Source organism: Perna viridis, chromosome 1 (genome assembly GCF_037379345.1).
Source record: "Perna viridis isolate PV_CMFRI_1.1 ecotype Kerala chromosome 1, ASM3737934v1, whole genome shotgun sequence".
Classification (NCBI taxonomy): Eukaryota; Metazoa; Mollusca; class Bivalvia; order Mytilida; family Mytilidae; genus Perna; species Perna viridis.
The window spans coordinates 35,613,231-35,632,231 of record NC_142445.1 but is presented as its reverse complement, the minus strand read 5'-3'; the positions used below and the strand labels follow the sequence as shown (position 1 = coordinate 35,632,231).

The following is a 19,001-nucleotide window of genomic DNA, read 5'->3' as shown; positions in this document are numbered from 1 at the left end:
ATTGCCTGCATGACTGCTAATGGGTTGAAAAATATCGCTTTGAAAGCAATTTAGTACATTCCTGTCAGTCTCTGAAGAATTCAAAATAAAAATATAACTTTTCTTCAAGTAACAAAAAAGTATTAGTCCTAAATTTAAGTCTTGGCATCAGGCTTTGGAAATTCGACCCTTGGTGCTCTTTTTAAACTGTCAGTGCTATCTTGATAGTTTTGTTCTTCTTGAATCATAATGGTTGATATAATTATTCTGAAATGTCCTAGATGATCTGTCCTGTTATTCTTCTTTCTTTTTGTCATTTGATCTTTGGTAGAGTTACATCCTATTTATTTACTGTTCTGTTTAATTCTGAATTGTTGGTCTCGTATTAGCTATTGCTCCTAGAGTCCTGGGGTGGTCATTTCTATCCCTCGTTGATTCAAACCATGGAACTGGTTATCACTGCTTCTTAGCCCTAGCACACAGCATTTAGGAAATAAGAATGATTGAGTCAAAATGATTTGTCCGAGTAGGATGACATGCATACTTATAGGCTGTTGTTTCATTGTGTGGTCATCATGTTGGACTGGGTCTAAGTAGGTTTTGTTCCATTGATCAAATGTTCTTGATCTGAAGTGCATGATATACCTGAGATAAGGGCATTCAACCACAATCAATCTGTCAATCAATCAGAATAATTCTACAACTGTCTGCTATTGCTCCCAGATCTTATTAAGACAAATGATGTTCACTTAAAGATCTTGTAATACTTCAATGTAACTTAATCTTACCACATGATGCTGTAAGAATATTTCTTTGGTATTGAATGCATTTCTTTCTTAACTCATTTTATCTTGAAGTACTTCCATGTAATTTCACATTTTATAAGATTTAGTTTTCTCTAAATACATGAGCAAGTAAGGTCTATTTAGTCATGCGAATTTGTTTTTTGCTCTTCCTTTAAGTGGTTGCTGCATTAGTTAAGTTCTTTTCTGTCATACCATAATTTTACAGCAAACCATTTCCCTTACCTATTTGTGGCATGTAAGTGCAGGTGGTTTATTTTTCTTGGATTCCACTGATTGTTAACCAATTCTATAATATAAGTAACACTTTCCTACATGTACATGCTTGCTGATGTTAGGCTGAACTTTTTTCGTGATAAATATTTTTGTTAGCACCTTGTACTGCACCAAAATTTCCTACCATATTTCCCGTTTTTTTTTCTCCAAATACATACTTTTTGTGATTTTCACACATGATGTTTCTGTTTCATGTACTCTACAGGAATTGTGCCTTACTCTTAGTATATTTATGAAGCATTTCAACAAGATAAATTGAAGTAACGAAAAACCTACAACTTTCTAGGCCCTAGATTTGATAGGCAATTATTAATAATAAGCATTTGTTCTATCCAAAGTATTTCTCTAGTATATTTCTTGAAATGTACTTGGAAATTATTTTAAAAAGTTTCATAGATTTGGTGTTTCATACTGATTTGTTGTTTCCATCAGCTACTTTCAACAAGGATTTTCATTGTCTTAAAGGTCAACCCTTATTTGATATTTGTTGGCTGTCTTTTCAGTCTACCTGATTTTCTTTTTTTTAATCCAAGTTTCTAAATTTTAGGTAATTTCTTTCAGGTTTAAAATCTCTTGCTGTCGGTGTTGGTTAGGCATTGTAATGGTGAAAGGGAGATAATTCAAATCATTCCACAAAGCTTTCAAAAATCTGATTCCCTTTAAATACTGACATACTAAATTTTATGCAGTATTTTGCTCTTTTTTGTACACATTCTAGGATTAAGATAGGTTTTTTTGGGGGGTAGTCAAGAATTGATTTGAAATCTGTTATTTTCCTTTTTTGTCTAGTTTGTATTTCAGTGCTCATTTGTCTGGTAATTCTGTAACAATTCAAAATGACAAAGCTTACTAATCATAATAAGTTGATCAAAACTGTTTTGAAATAATGAATGAATTTAAATTGCATGAAAAGAAAGCCATACTTTTAGAGTTACTGCAATGGTACACATAATGTAACATGATAAGAAAATCTTATACATTTTGATCTGATTTGTTAATTAAACAATGAAATATACTCTTAGTTATTAAAAAAAAAATCTTGAGCTGATATTATGAGACTTTTTATATCCCAATCATAAGAGAAAACATTTTCTTTACTCATGTACAGGAGATGTAGTGAGGTGACACATTGTAGGTGCCTTTGGTTAGCTTACACAGTAACATACATAAAACCTTGAAAGCTACTTCAAAATCTGTTGCAGCTTTCTTCTTGCAAACAATCTTTTGAACAGATAGTCCAGGACATTTTGAATATTAATTTCTATTTTTGAACTTGTTTACGATTGATGAATGAGGATTTTTCATCAGAACATATAGACTTAGTAGTTCTGAATGGCTTATGGTCTTTCAGTTAACCAATCAGAGTGACATCACACTAAAACTGAGAATTGTTGCATTTTGGGGAAGAGTAGGTACTGATTTATGATTTATGATTTATTTAACCACTGGCTATTTTTACTTGTCTGTGATCATGACAATTAAAAGAACAATGGTGATGACATTCGGGACTTCCATATTTGACTTTGGTGTATTTTAGTTCTGCTTTTGTTTTTGTTAATTTCAGTGTCTGTGTCCTTCCATGGTTTTTTGTCAGGTCTTGACTGTACATATTTATACTTAAGGCTATATATATATATATATATGTAGGTTTTCATGCATTGTAAAATACTTGAAATTAAGTTTGTAAAAATCATATGAAAGCCATGCTCTTTTCATAAATGAAATTCTGTTAAAAAACATATAATGCTTATTTAATTTTTATTTACTTGATTTTGTTAGCCTGAAACACGTTTTTGATATGTTTTACATGAGGCCCTTAACATGTGAAAAACATGTTTTATAAGTTTTTCAGGTGTTTTCTAAATAAGAAAAAAAAATATTGAATTTTTTCTTGTGGATAAAGGGCTCATAATACCTTCTCCTAAAACATTCAGTGTCTAGGTTGGACGTCATTACTGTGTAAGAGTGCAGTTGGAAGCACAGAGATATTTGTCATTTTAAAGTATGCCAGAGAGTCACATTTATGATAAAAAATACCAGTAGAGTTGAGAAAGCAATGAAATTAGTCCACAAACAGTTGATATGAGTTCTATTGAAAAAAATTTCAGCTTTGTTTTCCTCAACAGAGTACTTTTTAACCACTTTCTAAAATTTCTTCCATTCTTTGAGTACTTCGTAAGTTGATATTCCCAAATAAATGGATATATGGCCCTCTGTATGATTTTAAAGAGCACCTGTACTTAAGAGGTGATAGGAAACATTGTTTTGTTTAATTGGATTAATGATTGCCATTAGTCTTAATTGAAGGTCATTGCCATTTAAGAGTCCAGTAGGAAGTTGGGGTATATATGTGAACTTCAAATATGCCAGAATGTCACATTTATGATAAAAAATACCAGTGGGAATGTTTCATAGTTTTAAGTTTTAATTTCTCATATGGAATAGAAGGAGTTAGTTTAAATCCCTCTTCCTTCATGTGGGAATTGATATTCTAGGGTTACTGTGATATAGATTTTTTGCATCAGGTATTGTTTTGTTGCATCATTCGAAATAAATTGCGTATGAAGGTATGCTTGACACATGTTTATATTTTAATATTGACCTCTATGGTAGTAAGACTATTGATTTATTGATAGAACAATGAGTGAATATAAACATGTTTACACAGTTTTGTTTGTCACTTTCGCTTGTGGGTTGGGTCTACAAAATCAATAGGCAGATCATTGATGTAATGATGTAGGGTAGTTTTATGTGGGGTTACCCATGGGAGGTTATTAATGCAATTAAATGTGAGAATAAGGGGAATTTTTCAGATGATATACTTTATGGTGTTGAGACAATGTACTTGCATTATTTTTTTTTTTGTTGGATAAGTCGTGATGGATTTGTACTTTGTAATTTCGTAGTTTTTCGAAAGAAAACCCTTAATTATTGAGTTCCAAATACTTGGACTCGCTAGGTTTGACTTGAGGAAGCACACTTACTGTGAGTGCAGGAGATTTCAGCCCAAACCATATCCAGGACTTTAAACCTCTCCCCAGATTACATGGCATAGGAAAAAGTGAGTGATGACTTGTTGGCTCTGTGACCTACATGTAAATCATACATAATATTGGTCAGTGTGCTAGACTTATAAAAAGCAAGGTTTAATTAATTGTTCTATCATTCTCAACCTGAATCTCTTCCCAAAGGATGTGATTGTTCCCCTTAGTTGCTAGTTGACTTCATTGTACTCAACCTTTGTATACAGGTAACAGATGAAATTTTCCTGATTTTTTTTTTTTATAATTAGTGTGTGCTGTAGTATGTTGAAAACAGAAATTACCAATTTGAACTGTATGAGTTATTATTCACCAAAGGAGATGCAATGGTATTGAAGTGCCAGAAATAAGGGTTTCTGTTTTTATGAACATGTAAGCAAAAGGGATTTTAAGCAAAGATTTTCTGGATCTTTAAAATATGTTGTATGGATTGATAACCTTGAGAAATATAAAATTGTGAAACTGAAAGGCTCCCTTAAGGGGTTGTGTTATCTTCCACAGGTATTTTGTTTGAATTGAGGTATTTTTGTCCATTTTATATACCTGTTTAGGCTTGTAGTATTGACTTTTCTGTATTTACTGTCAAATCATAGATTTTTGATAACATTTCTCATACCTTATCAGGATGTTGGGATTTTATTTAGTCTATATCTGCCTTTGAAATTTGGGCTAAAATAGTTTTTGATTCAAATTTTTAAGCAGTGTGTGCCATTGTTCAAATGAAAGGTTATTTGCTTCATATTTTGAATTGACAAGCTATATATGGTATTAACCATTAGATGGTTGAGGAACTTAGCAATCTTACCTTTTAAGTCATTTGAATAAAATTACTTAGAGATATCACTAAGTTGTGTGGGTATTTATTGCCTAAAGGCAATTTTGCACATGCCTTTGCTTAGAAAACTTTTATTAAAAAATCCATGCTTAGAAAGTACAAATGATGTACTGGTAAATGTAGTTGTATTTTAATCAGAGCAAATAAACATCTTTAGAGCTAGCTGTGCATTATATTCTGTTGAAACTATTGATTTGGCAATTACAAATGTTAACAGAGCATCTTTAAATTTCAAGTTGTCTTACCCTTGAAGTGCCTCATCCAGTTTTTGATTTTGTTTTTAGTATAGTAGGATCGGCATTAACTGAAGCTGAATATTACTTGTGTGTATTTAAATGCCAAAAGGTCTTTTATTTAAATCTGTGTCATAATTCCTCTATCTTTATGAAATAGAGTGACTTTAAAATTCAATTCTTTTGTTAGTAGGAGAAGTAGAAACATTTAAATCTTTATTTATAAATATGTATTAGTATGTACCTACACTAGTACGGAAAAAAAGATTTAAGAGAGGGTCCATGTGAGATTTATGGATCAGTTAGTGGTTGTTGTGATATAATTTTGATTGATCTGTTATTTTTCTATGTATACATTACCTTGACTTTTCTGCTTGTATACTGCTTGCCTTATGTAGATCCATCATGTCCTTGTGGTTTGCATTCTGGGCAGAACTTAGGGGTTTACTTATATGAATGGTTTTGCTGTATATATTGTATTTGACAAGGAACTATGTAGAAATACTTCTGTACTGCCAAGTCTTCAAACATACTTTGGATGTTAATCCTGTTTGATGGTTTTATATTTTCATCTTCACATGGTAGTTTTGAAAATTTATTTTCCTTAAGAACTTAGCCCCAATTTTACAAATAGTCGGAAAAGTGAAACTCATGACTCATGACTTCAAAGTGATATCACAACTTTTGACTGACTTTACACAAATGACTTTTTGTGGAATTGACAATTTTTTTTCAAAGCCCTAGACATGTATTCAGTGTATTAGTCCTCTGTCTGTTATACCTGATGTTGTGGTTTGTGTTAAAGCTTTTGCACAGCTCAGTATGTATGCAATCTTTGATTATGATCCATTGGTTTTAAGCATTGCACTTGGTAACTTTTGACTAAGTTGTAGCCCTTTGATTTTTTTTCTATTTTTACTTTTCATTTGTCCAAATTTTTTTTGAAGTGAATTGAGATATTTAGTGAATATTTAATTTGGGGTTAAACCGACACATGTGTATAAATAACTCGTAACTGTACAAATTTCAGTTGGACTAATTCACTTCAGAGAAAGAAATTTAATCCTCCATTTTAACGTTTGCAGCATGATTGAAACCATATTGAGTGGTCACTGGATTTTAACAAATTTACTGGTTTTTTTTTTGTTGTTGTTGTACAATGTTTTGACAGTAAAAAAATTTTAAGGAGTAATTAAAAAAAAAAGCTTTTTGCTCTGTTGTCTGTAATATTCATAATTCATATTAAAAAAATAATAACCATTATATGCAAGTGGCAAATTTACTTTGATACAATATGAGTTTCTGAGACAGTCTGCATTGATCTATCAACCAGCTGTTGCATAGCTTATTCCAGAACTGCATTGTCATATGTCTTACAGTAGGAGACAATCCTACAGTAAAACCTAGAGATTAATGGATTCTTACACTAGTGTCTCGGATATATTGCCTAAGTATAAGGATTTCCGTCTTCTCAGGCGATGCATTGGGAATCAAAGGATAGGACTAGAATTTTGCACAAAATGTTGAAGATATCTCTTATCAGTGTTGTTGTCACTATAGTAACGATTGAAGAATTTGTGAAAAAAGCTCTTATGTTTTTTCTAAAAAAAATTCAATGTATAGACATTTGTATGCAGTTGCAATGAAAAAGATCCTTCATATAATATAGTAGAAAGTTGGCTTACTTGTAGGACTCAAACGATACACTTTCCTCACGTACAAAATATATCAAGAAACAAGGGTGACGGTATGATACATTTCAATACGATACACAACAGCATTGTCTTTTTTTTTCTCTTCAATTTGGAATTTAAAAAAATATTCTGTAAATTTAAAAATGATTAATTTTGTTGAAGCCAGGTTTCTTTCTTAGAGTCTTAACTTTGATCTTTACAAAGATTAATGCATTTTGACTTTTATCATATTGTATTGAAGCCTCAGTCAAATATATTGTACTGTGTCGCCACCAAAAGTTTGTGATACATTGATATGATGATGAATCATTTCATCCTTAATACTTGGAGTAGTAACCATTCTATGGTCTTGTATCCAGTAGTATATTTGGTTTGAGTTGAGATTTTCCCTTTTCATCCTTATAAATTTGTTCATATGACTTGTTTCCTACTTCCAAATTTTGTTTGGCTTTCATGAAGTACTTATGCATCTTACAAGGTTATTACAAAGTTGTTTAATCTGTATTTAATGCAAATCTGAGTAGTAACTTACAGGACTTTTTAATACTGAAGTTGTTGCTTCTTTGTGTTGTAGTTCTGGCAAGAAAAAAAATCCCTATGTATTTGTTTAACATTGTTTTTGAGTTGCATTTGTATTGTAAGGGGAATAACTCATGTATTGAAAGCAATTTGATAAGATGTTGTGTTTATTGTGTTAAACTGGAGGTAAAATATATGTTATTCAGTATTTGGGACAAAACATTTTTCCTGAGTTACATCTTTATGTGTTAAAAAATGGATGCTATCTTTTAAGACTTATTTTGTTAAAAATACTATTTTATATTATTTAAGGTAGATCATACCCAGTATTTAAGGTAGATCATATCCAGTTGTTAAGTTAGATCATACCCAGTATTTAAGGTAGATCATATCCAGTTTTTAAGGTAGATCATACCCAAGGTAGATCATATCCAGTTTTTAAGGTAGATCATACCCAAGGTAGATGATACCCAGTATGTTTAGTACCAGTGTAAAGATTTTCCTTTCTTTTCTTAAAGATGTCCTTAGACAGACATTCTGTCAAATTTTGGTAAAAAATTACTTAGGTTACCAAACTTAATTTCAAGATAATTGAGCCTAAATATTTGCCATTTTTATAACATTTTATGTAGATTATATTGGGAATATTTGCCATTTTGGCAAAATATTGAATCACTAGTTTATAAAATTAATTAAAAATTTGTATTAAGTACACTTACTGGTATATGACTTTATTTCATTTTTCAAAACCTAACTCTTTTTCTTGTGATATTCAAAAGACTAATATACCCATTACATTTCTATTGAACATTTTCCCACCAATTACTCCCCTGTTGAAAGAGGCAGTAATTTTACCATATGTGGTATTATGTCTGTTTAAAGTCATCGATAAACAATTGTTTTACATTGTTTCTAACACTTTTTGCTAATTGAAAAAAACGTACTTCTGTATGATTTTGCAAGACAACAGAAATGTGCTGTGTGTAATAGGTATGATCTACTTTAAATAACAAGAATCATATTGAAAATATTGTGAAGCTGAAACATTTTGATGCCAAGTGGTAAACAAATGCAATAATTCCTACTTATTAAACTTTTTTATTCAATCTTGAATATTTATGTTTCAGAATCCAGCAGCACAGAGTCCTTTGGGACAAATGCCCCCAGCGGATGGAATGCCTCCTGGGGGCCCAATGCCCCCAGGTTTTTTCCCTGTAAGTACTCCTTTATTCATTCCTCATTGAATTCATATCTCATCATCAGCAATCATTTTATTTTATCTCCGTCATTACAATCACTAATACCATGGGAAATTAATGTGGCATGGGAGACAACTCTGCTTTTCATGTGATTTGATTAACAAAAATGTCAAGGTGTTATCTCCCTTTGAATGAATTTATCTTCATTTTGTTTGTCTTCTTCACTACTTGGAGAAAGGAAGCAGTATGAACATTGGATCTGAAAATATAATTAGGATATGTTTATTAGTAAGGAAGTTTCAATTACAAGTCTTAGTATGCAAAAACAAGTTTTTGAATCTTGAGAGGTACATTATTTGGCTGAGAACCCTCCAAACACTGTTGCAAGACTTGTAAGTGATATGTTCTAAGAAGAATCTGTTGTTCAGAGATATTTTTGTTGAGATGCAGTTTAGTGAATGACTTACAGGGTATGATTTTCAAGTTTTGTATATCTGCACTTCACAAAACTGCACATAAGCACCTAAAAGTAATCTTGGTCCCCTTGTATTGTTAGCCGCCAGCCTCACAGCCGTCCCCCCATTCACAGCCACATCCCCCTATGATGGGGCCCAACCAAGTGAGTAAACAACAATGTATACATTTCTATACATGAATGTTGTCACCATCTTGTTGTTGCCTTTCTATTTCTCAAGGTAGTTTTATACCATTTGTGATACTGAATTACTCCAAATAAAATTTACAACATGAAATACAGGCAGGTTTTGGCTCTATGTTTATTAGATACATTACTTCATTTTTTTTGGTTTTTGTTTTTTTGTTTTTTTGTTTTTTTTGCATATGTGGAACAGTCAGTCAGCAAGTGTCCATTTTAAATTTAAGTGGAAATTTATATTTTGAACATGAGAAAAAGGCTTTGTAAATAATTTTGATTGAAGTCACTTACAAACCACCAGTTCTTTAGTCCTTTTTGTAATTTCAAGATTCCATTTTTTTCTTACTTATCGTATGAACTTATTAGATTTGGGTTTTTGATATGTCATATTTGACATGTATGTAATTCCTCCTAATTGTCATCTTCGCTTGTGGGAGATTTTCCTGATAATGAAAAATGTTAAAAACAATACAAGTAAGTCTTTAACTGAAGGTCATGAAAGCTGAATATTATGATTAGTCCAGATATGTCATAAATACAGTATAAAAAATATGGGATTGTTGTCTTGCCAGTTTCATGTTGTAAATTACCATTTGCTGAAATTCTGATATCTCTTCACTACCTCTATATTTCTTTCATTCATGGCTTTTTTTCTTTCTGTAGTTATTAACAATTAAAAAAAAATGTACAGTGAAAACCAGATTTTATGTATTTGTTTGTTTTTGTTTTTCGTTTTTATTTGAAGTAAGATAAATATATGGCCTAAAAAATATTACCTGTGTTTTTGCTAACCCTACTGGCCCTAATTTTTTGTGCCTACCCTCAAGGTTTTTGGTATTTTTTGACAAGCACTTATAAAGTCTGTATGTGCCTGAATAAAAATTGGTCAAAAACCTTGAAAAATGTTGAAAAAAAATTCCAAACTTTCGACCCTAGTTTTTTAAGAGCATGTTAGTAGAAACACTGGTATTTTTTTTTTTGGCCTATTCTTGATTTATACATTTACTTTCTAGTACATATACATGTACAAACAAACTCACTTTTAAGATATATTCATTCAAAATACATACTAATACAAACTGATCACGAATTTCAACAATAATTTCAGAAATACATATAGGTTCTTCATTTAACACAGTATACTGTTTGTCATTTACCTTTCTATCCTTTGAAGATTATTTATTTAAAAAAGTAACAATTTCGCTTTTGCTTTGTGTGGAAATGTATCATTGTTGTTGTAGTTTACTAAAATTTTAACACCAAGTAGAAATAATACAAAATGTATAACAATATACAATGGGAAATAACTCTGGTTGTCCTCTCCATGAAGGTCCTAAGGGAGATAATTTCATATCCCTCAAAACAAGGGAGGTAAGTGTGCTTTGCTTGTTGCAAATATTCAAACAAAAACGTTAATAGGAAATAAAAACTTGAAGCCTTACCTCCAACTGTGGAAGTTTAGTGTCAAAGTGTCAATGAATAAGATCATCATTGCAAATCTTGTACTTTCGACCCTGCAAAAATGAAATACAATTTTCATCAAAATTTTGAATGACTTTTACAGGTACTTCACCAACTTTTCATATGATTTAGTCATCAAGTTGAAGCCTTTTGATCTAATCTTCTTTGGCAGATTGAATTGAATTACTTCCTCTTTTATTCCCTGGTTTGCATGTAATGTCAATACAGATTGGTGTACTGTTTTTAATATCCCGATCATCAGGTTATTTATTGTACATTTCTAATCCCTTTGATGTCATTTATCAACCAAATAGGTTCTAAACAACCAAATCTTTTCATACTAATTGCAAAATAAAGATTTTCCAATAGATTTCTATTGGCTTATATTGGTCAATGAAATTGATATATGCATCCAAATGTGTCTGTTTCTCAGAAATTCATGATCATATATTGAGTTTTATCATCATGTTTTATCATTTCAGTTGTAATATGTAACTTTATGAAAATACATGTTAAATAAAAATTACATTGAAGTGTTTCTTTTTATTGTTGTTTCCTCCCTTCAAAAAGCATTCAGAGTTGTAATATTTATTGATTAGCATTTTTATGACATCGAAACTAGACATATTGTACTACTAAAATGGTTCACAGTTGAAAGAATTGGCTTCAGAAAAGAAATGCTATGAATGTTGATTTGTACATAATGGTGGGTGAGTTTTAGTATGCCATTTTTGGGAGACAGCTTGTGAAATATTAATAACTTGGCCTAAATGGTTAAGTCTGACTGGAACTTGAGAAAACTGAAGAAGTTATGAAACATCAAAAAAGCAATAGTTTAACTGACAAGCTAAAGAATGCATTGGCTGTGGCAAGCACCAGAAGCCCTGGATAGGATTGTATGCCTGCTCTGCAAGTGGGAAATGCATTGAAAATCATTGTTTAAGATTTATAGACAAAAAAAAAAACAAGTTTGAGAGTGGATTTTAGAAAAGAAAAAAAATTGTTCATAGTTGCAGTGTTAGAAGGCATTTAGTGCACAAGTGTCATAATTCTTCAAATGTAGTAATCACAATTAATTGCACAGTTGCATACTGTTTTGAAGGGTTGTAGCTTTAACTGCCTGTGTTTACATTAAACTTCAATTAAGTTTATTACCTGGTAAATATTTATTCTAGGTATAAAAGAGGAGTATTGGTACACTTCATCAAGGAGAAAATTGAACAATGATTAGGTTTTTATGTGGAGAAATAAATCATTTCATGTATACAATATAGCAGTAGCATGAGTATAGGAGAAAATCTTTTCATACAAGAAATTCAACTCAGCTAATTGGAGACTTTTTCAGGCACCTAATTCTTAACTCGTACTTATATGATAAGATCAAGGAAAACATTTTATATTGAAATTCTCTTGCTAATTGCCTATTATATAGAGTAATATAAATCAGTAATTGTGCAGTTTGCAATTTTTATATCAGAAATTGGAACATGGATTTGTAATTTATGTTACATCAAAAAGACATTGGCTTGCTTTGTACCACTTTATATTGAAGTTGTACCAACTAATTATGGTCTGTGTAGAGCTCTTTGATGTTGGATCTTAGATGATTTACCAGTTCTGACAAGGAGAAAATAATCCCTGGTTTAAGTAATCACAGTTATTTCACTAAGCTTGAAAGAAAATCCATTTGAAAAAAAAAGAAAATTGAACTTAATGTCATGCCATTAATGGCAGAGCCTTAGACAGATAAATAAATCAGATCAGTGAAGGAGAGATATAAGATTTACTGTAGCTTTTCAAATCAGTCATTTGCTAAAACAGTCACTTTTAAGTGTGGAGGAAGGGAGAATAAATTTGGCTTAATGCATAGATCTGTATTTTAACTAGATAAAGCTTTAAGCTAGGTGGTGTACTGCAGGCCAAACAAATACAATGCAGTGGTTGTTATTTTTAAGAGCTAATATAATGGTCATGTACTTACAGCAAAAAGTGAAGTACAAAAGTTTAGAGGGGGCTATGGATCTGGTCCCTGAAGGCTGTATCAATATAAAAGCACAACAAGCAGAGAGAGAGGGGGAGAGTGTTCAGTGAATGAACGAGACACTGTTTTTGATATGATATACTTATGGCTGTATAAGATGAAGAATTACACAGGTTAAAGTGTCAGTTTCAGGGTTAATTCATTGACTGGTATTATGATTAAGTTATATTGAGTTGCTCTTTGAGAGATTGATGGGGAACTACTGACATCCAAAAATCCTGATTATGATGTATAGTCTTTGAGTTTATAGTCAAAAGGAAGAAGTTGTTTGTGCTCTGGGATGATGGCTCTTACAATGTTTTGGAAGTGTTTTGATGTTACTTGGCTTCTTCTGTAGTTTGTGATGTAAGGATGGAAATATAATGTGGCTTGTCTGTTATTGAAGTAAGGTTCATTATCGTAATTGTTTTGTTGGTGATCATGCACAACAGAGAGATGAAGTTAGTTGATTTAATTAAACTGGTCATCAACTGGGAAGATAAGTAATCTACATGATGCCTCTTACACTATATTGTTATAGACATTTAGTGATAAATATTTTCAAAACATTTCAAACCTAAATATTGAAAATCCATCTTTAAGGGTAAATTCAAGTTTGAGAAGATTATAATAATCAATCTTGGGGAAAATTAGTTACTAGAACAGATAGACATACTTTTGTACCTAATTGTTGTAGGTTTGATCTAAATATGTATGTTTATGATGAAACAGCAGTGACATGGAATAGATGTTTTGTGAGGCAACCTGCTGTTTTTCTTGCTTACATTGGACTTTAATCATCCAATTTAGAAATTGATAGAATCAGTGGGGGAGGATGTTAAAGCCCACATGACAGTGTTATTGTGTATGGTACATAGAGTACAGATATTAATGAAACCAGAAAGGAAATGGAATTCCTGTCAGAGAACAACCAATGTCAGAATGCCATCTAATAATGATTACAAAAGCCACTTTGTTCTTTCTGGTTTTTAGAGTTTTGCTTTATTGCCATGTTCAAATTATGCCAACTGACAATAGTTCTCTCTTGAGTGGTTTCCAAAAAGATTGGGTTTATGAAGCTTAGCCAAAGATAGCCTAAAATGGGGTTTAGTAAGAAATACTACATCACAAAGCCCACTTTAGGATATGAAGAAATCAGATAAATCCTAGAAGCAGACTCCCTGGCTGATCTGTTTCTCTGATGTTTTCTGTACAAAAAAGAAATTTGATTTCGTTTTTAAGATGTATAAAATATAAATGAATGGATTTTTGTTGGAACAAAAGATGCTCAAGGGTCAGCACTTTATGAGCATTAAGTGGGGGTTGCCTGTGAAAGAGGTGGCAGACATTCTTCTCTCTCTTCAGTATTTGGAGCAGTATTATGATGCAACTTATAATTTACAATTGAATATGGACTGAACATGAATATTTATCTACTGTAATCATGAGACCTTGTACCTGCAATACAAATTGGAATGTGCAGAGGGAAAATGGTTTTGCATGAAAGGAATAATATCCTTTGATCACTTTAATTCCAGAAAAAACAGATTTTTCCATTATAAAAAGAGGCGATATTGTGTTTCCCTCGCCAAATGACATTTTACAACATGACACCATGCAAACAAATGCATTATAGTGATTTTACAGATATTATATTTGTTTTATGCACTCCATTAAAACTATATAGTTGCTGGTAGAAATAGCTTTGTCGTTGAGAGTAAAAGGAAATGAATTATTAAATTGGATTTGACTAGGTATCTTTTATGGTGGACAAAAATGAATTTAGCAGTGTGGTAATTGCTTTGTTGTATGGTTTCAAGTTTGAAATTAGGGGGAATGTAGTCTAGGTTCCTAGGTTTAGTCATTTCAAGTGTGGCAGTTGTTTAGTTACCCACCAATTTCAAATAATATATGGGTTCTTAGTAATTAATTGTTTGAAATTAAGTGGGTGTGTGTGTTAGCATGCATTTGATGCAACTTAATGGAATATTTGCTTGCAAATATTTTTATTGTTAGTTGCTTAATGCAGTATCAAAGCTGAGTTGTTTTGGTTGAATAGTACAATTAGAATGTCAACTTTAGAATGGATTAATATGGAAATGTTTATTGCATTCAGTATTGAATGTACAAAATAACTAATTGGACAATATTGGACCACTGTTGAATATGAAATGAAGATTCAGAGCAAAGAATGTAGCTTTCATCTCAAAAACCACATAGAAGCCACGAAATTGTCATTGATATAGTAAAATGAGTTTTACCCAACATACTAACTAGCCTATTTCTATGTTTCAATGTAGAATAGTAGGTATTCTGTGCATTCTTGTGTATGTGACATTATACCTTGTAATACACTTTCTAAGCATAGCTAAGTATCATGATGAGGAAGAGTTGAGGAAAATACATGATAGTCTAGTTTCAGTACCCACTGAATTATTGACAAGGCTCAACATGAAACTTGTCAAAAAATTAAATCAACCAAGAAAGTTAGTAGTGAACCATCTAAACTAAAACTTGTAGTACCAAGACCTTCACATGCAGGAAAGAGAAGGGGGTTTCAAAATGTGGAGGTTTGGCATAGAATAATATTTCACTTCAAGCATAAAGGTCATGTTTAAATCAAAATTTGAATATATGTTTGCTTTGGTACAATACATTAGTTTGACTTGTTCAAGGAGACTTGAAGGGTCCATTCCATTATAGCTTTCTAGTGAAATGATGAAATGAAGCAGATTTTGATGGGCTGAACCCACAAGCAATAAGAACTTCAAATTTAGCAAGAGTAATGGAGCTATTCACTGGAGAGATGATTAAAATACAGTTAATTCAGAAAGAAAGACATCACTGTTGTCTAAAGCTTGTCTTGGCATGAATCCTTTCATTTATTTTTTTTTAGCTTTAAAATGATAGAATTTCTCTTTTCATACACCAAGGAGGAAATTTCCCTACCAATGAAAGAAAATTGTGATATATGAATCTAGTCATCTTTGATAAAGCTTGGTATTATATCATAAATATATATTTTTGAAGAGTCTTTATATTTCGCTGAATAGCAACCTTATCCATGCTCTCAGGGAGAAGCAGAATTAATTGGTTGTGATACATGAAAGGAGTCTAGTAGCAGTATTGGAAGGAATGTTTATGGATGCAAAGGTTTTGATCAAGAGTGGATTTGCTTTGATGAATGATAGCATATACATAAGAGGCCGATAGTTTAATTTCCAATGCACGCTTGGTTAGACCCTTTTCGTTCTCTTGACAAGCTACTTAACATGTTTAATTCATCTATTCAGTTCAATTATTGTTGAATCAGAAATTTCTATTGATTGTCATGACATATCTCTCTTGCTCTGAATTATAATTCTGTTTCATTGCTGGCTTATATTTGTTGATCTTCTGTTTGGAAATTTTTTCAGTGGCAGTCTTTGAGAGGATAGTTGTGCAGACTTTAAATTTTGGTTTGATGTTTGGAATTTAAGTTCAGCTATCATCTTGACATTTAGAGCTTATCTTTTTAGTGCTCGAGTCCAGTTGTGCAGGCTGATTCTTAAAACCAGTACTGAAGTGTCCATAGATATTAAAAGGAAGGCTGCATTGGAATAAATTTTATTAGTTCATCACTGGACTTGCCCATGTTTAACATTTGTCGACTTGTTATGGTGGTGGTTAAAAAAATGAATGATAAGAACTCCTACCTTCTTAATAATTAGTATGAAAGGAAAACAAAAACAAAAAAAAACATTTTAAGATAAAATGTCAGGGGGTACATTAATCAAAATAACATGAAATATTCATCCATATTAGTATGATTATGTTCCCAATTTAATGACAATATCATTCTTGTTTGATTGATAAGCTGTATGAAAAATACATTTTGAGGGGGAAAATTCTATTCCCTGAGGAAGCAATGTACAAGCTTGTATCTAAGAGTGGAGAAAAAAAACACCCCAGAATATGCTTTGACATGATATTGTCGGAAATACATGATGTAGCCTAGTTACCGGTCTGCTATAGTGTTTAGAAGAACGTTTGAAAAATTCAATCCTTATATATTGTAGTGGCTTCAGTACATGTAAAAACTCATTTCTATTTCGTTATCTATTTGGGGAATTTTTAAAAGATGTTGGCACTTGAAACTGGCAGTTTGACTACTATTTGAAACTGCAATGTGTTTTTTACTGTTCAAGGAATGCTGTTCTTTTCCTTTTCAATTTTCATATCCTAAAACAAGACCAGCACCAAATTTACTAAGAGTTTTATTAGAGGAAGGGAGTGAGAGATAAAATTCAAAATAAATTGGTTTTATCCAACTTAAGAAGTGAAAGATTTGATAAAATGTCTGTGTCATGAACGCAGCTTAACTGTAAAAGATATTGTAGCACAGTCAAAAGTAAAGGAGGTATGGATGTCTATGTCTAATAAAAAAAAAGAATGATGCAAAATATGGTGATTTCTATTTAGTAAGTAGGAGCAAAGAATTTTTCAACAAATGCTGATGTTTTGCTGATGTGAATCTTGTGCAAAAACATAAACAAGTAAAGGGCTTAAAATGGAAATAAGTTCTTGTGTATGACAGCAAATGTGAGGCCTACAAGCTTTTGCCTGTGGTCATTGTCAACAGAGATTCTTTACACTTGGGCCAAATCCTCATTTCATTGCAAATTGGATATTTGTATCCAATAATCTCTATTTCTAAGAAACATTGTGTCCTCAATTGCTAATTATTTTGCTGTCATGTCCAGCAATTTATTCAGGAAGCAGTCCGCTCATACAGAGAAATGTGAACATTTTCAACTAATGGATGCATCTAACTTAGAGATATAGACCTTTCCATGATTAGAAATGTTCTTCAGTGCAGTCTATAGGATATGGGTAAAAATAAAGTGAAAGTGTTTGTACAGACGTTGCTTCAAGATATTAATTCAAGTACTGATTGGTAAAAAATAATTACCATCAGCTGATCCTATAAAAATCATCAAGCTTCCATACAAGACAGATGTGAACACATTCAACAAATGAACATAATACAAATGAATTCATCGTATATGATAGAAAGCACTTTGAAGTGGATTTGTTTCCTTCTGAACAGAAACATCTTAAGGTTATGGACGCAACAGTAACAAGTTATATTGTTTTAGGTTCTAAAATTCTATTTCTTTTTTAATCAGGTTGTCATGAACATGTGTATTTGTGATGTGATGTAACTTTTTATATTTGACAGCTTCTTTATTTTGGTAATCTGTTTTCATGGTAACAGACTTAGTAGTTGTGTTAGAAAAGAAAAATACATGTGTAATCCTGGTCAATTTTGCAGCTGCATGCCAAAACAGTATAAGCAAGTGGAACACAATAAATATAGAAGACACAACAATGTGTAGAAAAATTAAAGGAAATATGAAATGCATTGAGGAAAGAGTATTAAAGCAATGAAACATTATGCCATCATAGAAGAATAGCAATGCCAGTTCCTACCTATACAGAAATGCTACTTGATATATAGAGGGTTCTGTGTATCATGTTCTTGATCTGTTAGCCTGTTGGTACCAGTCAAAAAACCATTTAGTTACCAGCAGTTAGAAGAATATTCAACGTAATTATATCTTTTCTGAGTTCATTTGTAAGGCTTTATAAATTTTGCATTCCAATCAGGCTTCTAGCAATCTCATTACATGTAATAAATTTTGCATTAATTTCGAAATCAAATGAAGAAACAGGAAACCTCTTTTTGCCCTATCTTGATTACTTAGAATTTTCATTGAACCACAATGAGAGAGAAAAAAGCTAAGTTGGAGTGGTAGTGATATAATATTGACTTAGATCTATCATTATCTGTAATAAAGGGTTGTAATTGTAGAACATTAAATCTTCAAAAGACTACATCTATCCAAAACATCAAAGGCATTCAGCCCTCATTGATATGATTTCTTTACAAGATGTACCTGGAGAATATAAAATCTGCATGCTTCTGCACTTGTCAGACCAAGCCAAGTGTAATCTATGCAGCTTGAGATTAAGTATGTGTTTTCAACATTAAAGGATGCAGTCTTGCAAGATTTTCAATCTCAAGTGATATTTCAGCTGTATCTTTCACAGTTTAGGAACAAAAGTATGGGATAATCTTTGATAATAATTTTAAGCAAATTTGTAATCTCTTTAAACTGCTGATTTCTTCTTCCTCACTTCATCAGGGAGAGAAGAGAAAAGGTGAAACAAATTCAACATGGCAATAATTGTCAGGTGTAAAATCATTTAAGATTGCTTCCTTGGCATGTTGTATAGTTTTGAT

The 19,001-nt window shown here is 31.7% G+C and overlaps 1 protein-coding gene and 1 long non-coding RNA gene across 24 annotated transcripts in view; one reads left to right on the top strand and one right to left on the bottom strand.

The window, feature by feature from the left end:
• Positions 1–19,001, top strand: part of LOC148628539 (single-stranded DNA-binding protein 3-like) — a 73,541-nt gene that overhangs the window by 21,188 nt on the left and 33,352 nt on the right. For 11 of the 20 annotated variants that reach the window (XM_088589391.1, XM_088589470.1, XM_088589417.1 and 8 more), the window contains one exon: positions 8,508–8,594. In XM_088589391.1, the coding sequence (XP_088445517.1) occupies positions 8,508–8,594 (87 nt within the window). Of the gene's footprint in view, positions 1–8,507; positions 8,595–9,135; positions 9,199–19,001 lie in introns of all 20 variants that reach the window. The other 9 variants (XM_088589338.1, XM_088589426.1, XM_088589356.1 and 6 more) reach the window with 1 other exon arrangement.
• Positions 8,463–19,001, bottom strand: part of LOC148628540 (uncharacterized) — a 30,069-nt gene continuing 19,530 nt past the window's right edge. For all 4 annotated transcript variants that reach the window (XR_015923803.1, XR_015923805.1, XR_015923806.1 and 1 more), the window contains 2 exons: positions 10,677–10,748; positions 8,463–8,838 (listed from right to left, as the gene is read on the bottom strand). This is a non-coding gene — a long non-coding RNA (uncharacterized LOC148628540). The remainder of the gene's footprint in view (positions 8,839–10,676; positions 10,749–19,001) is intronic.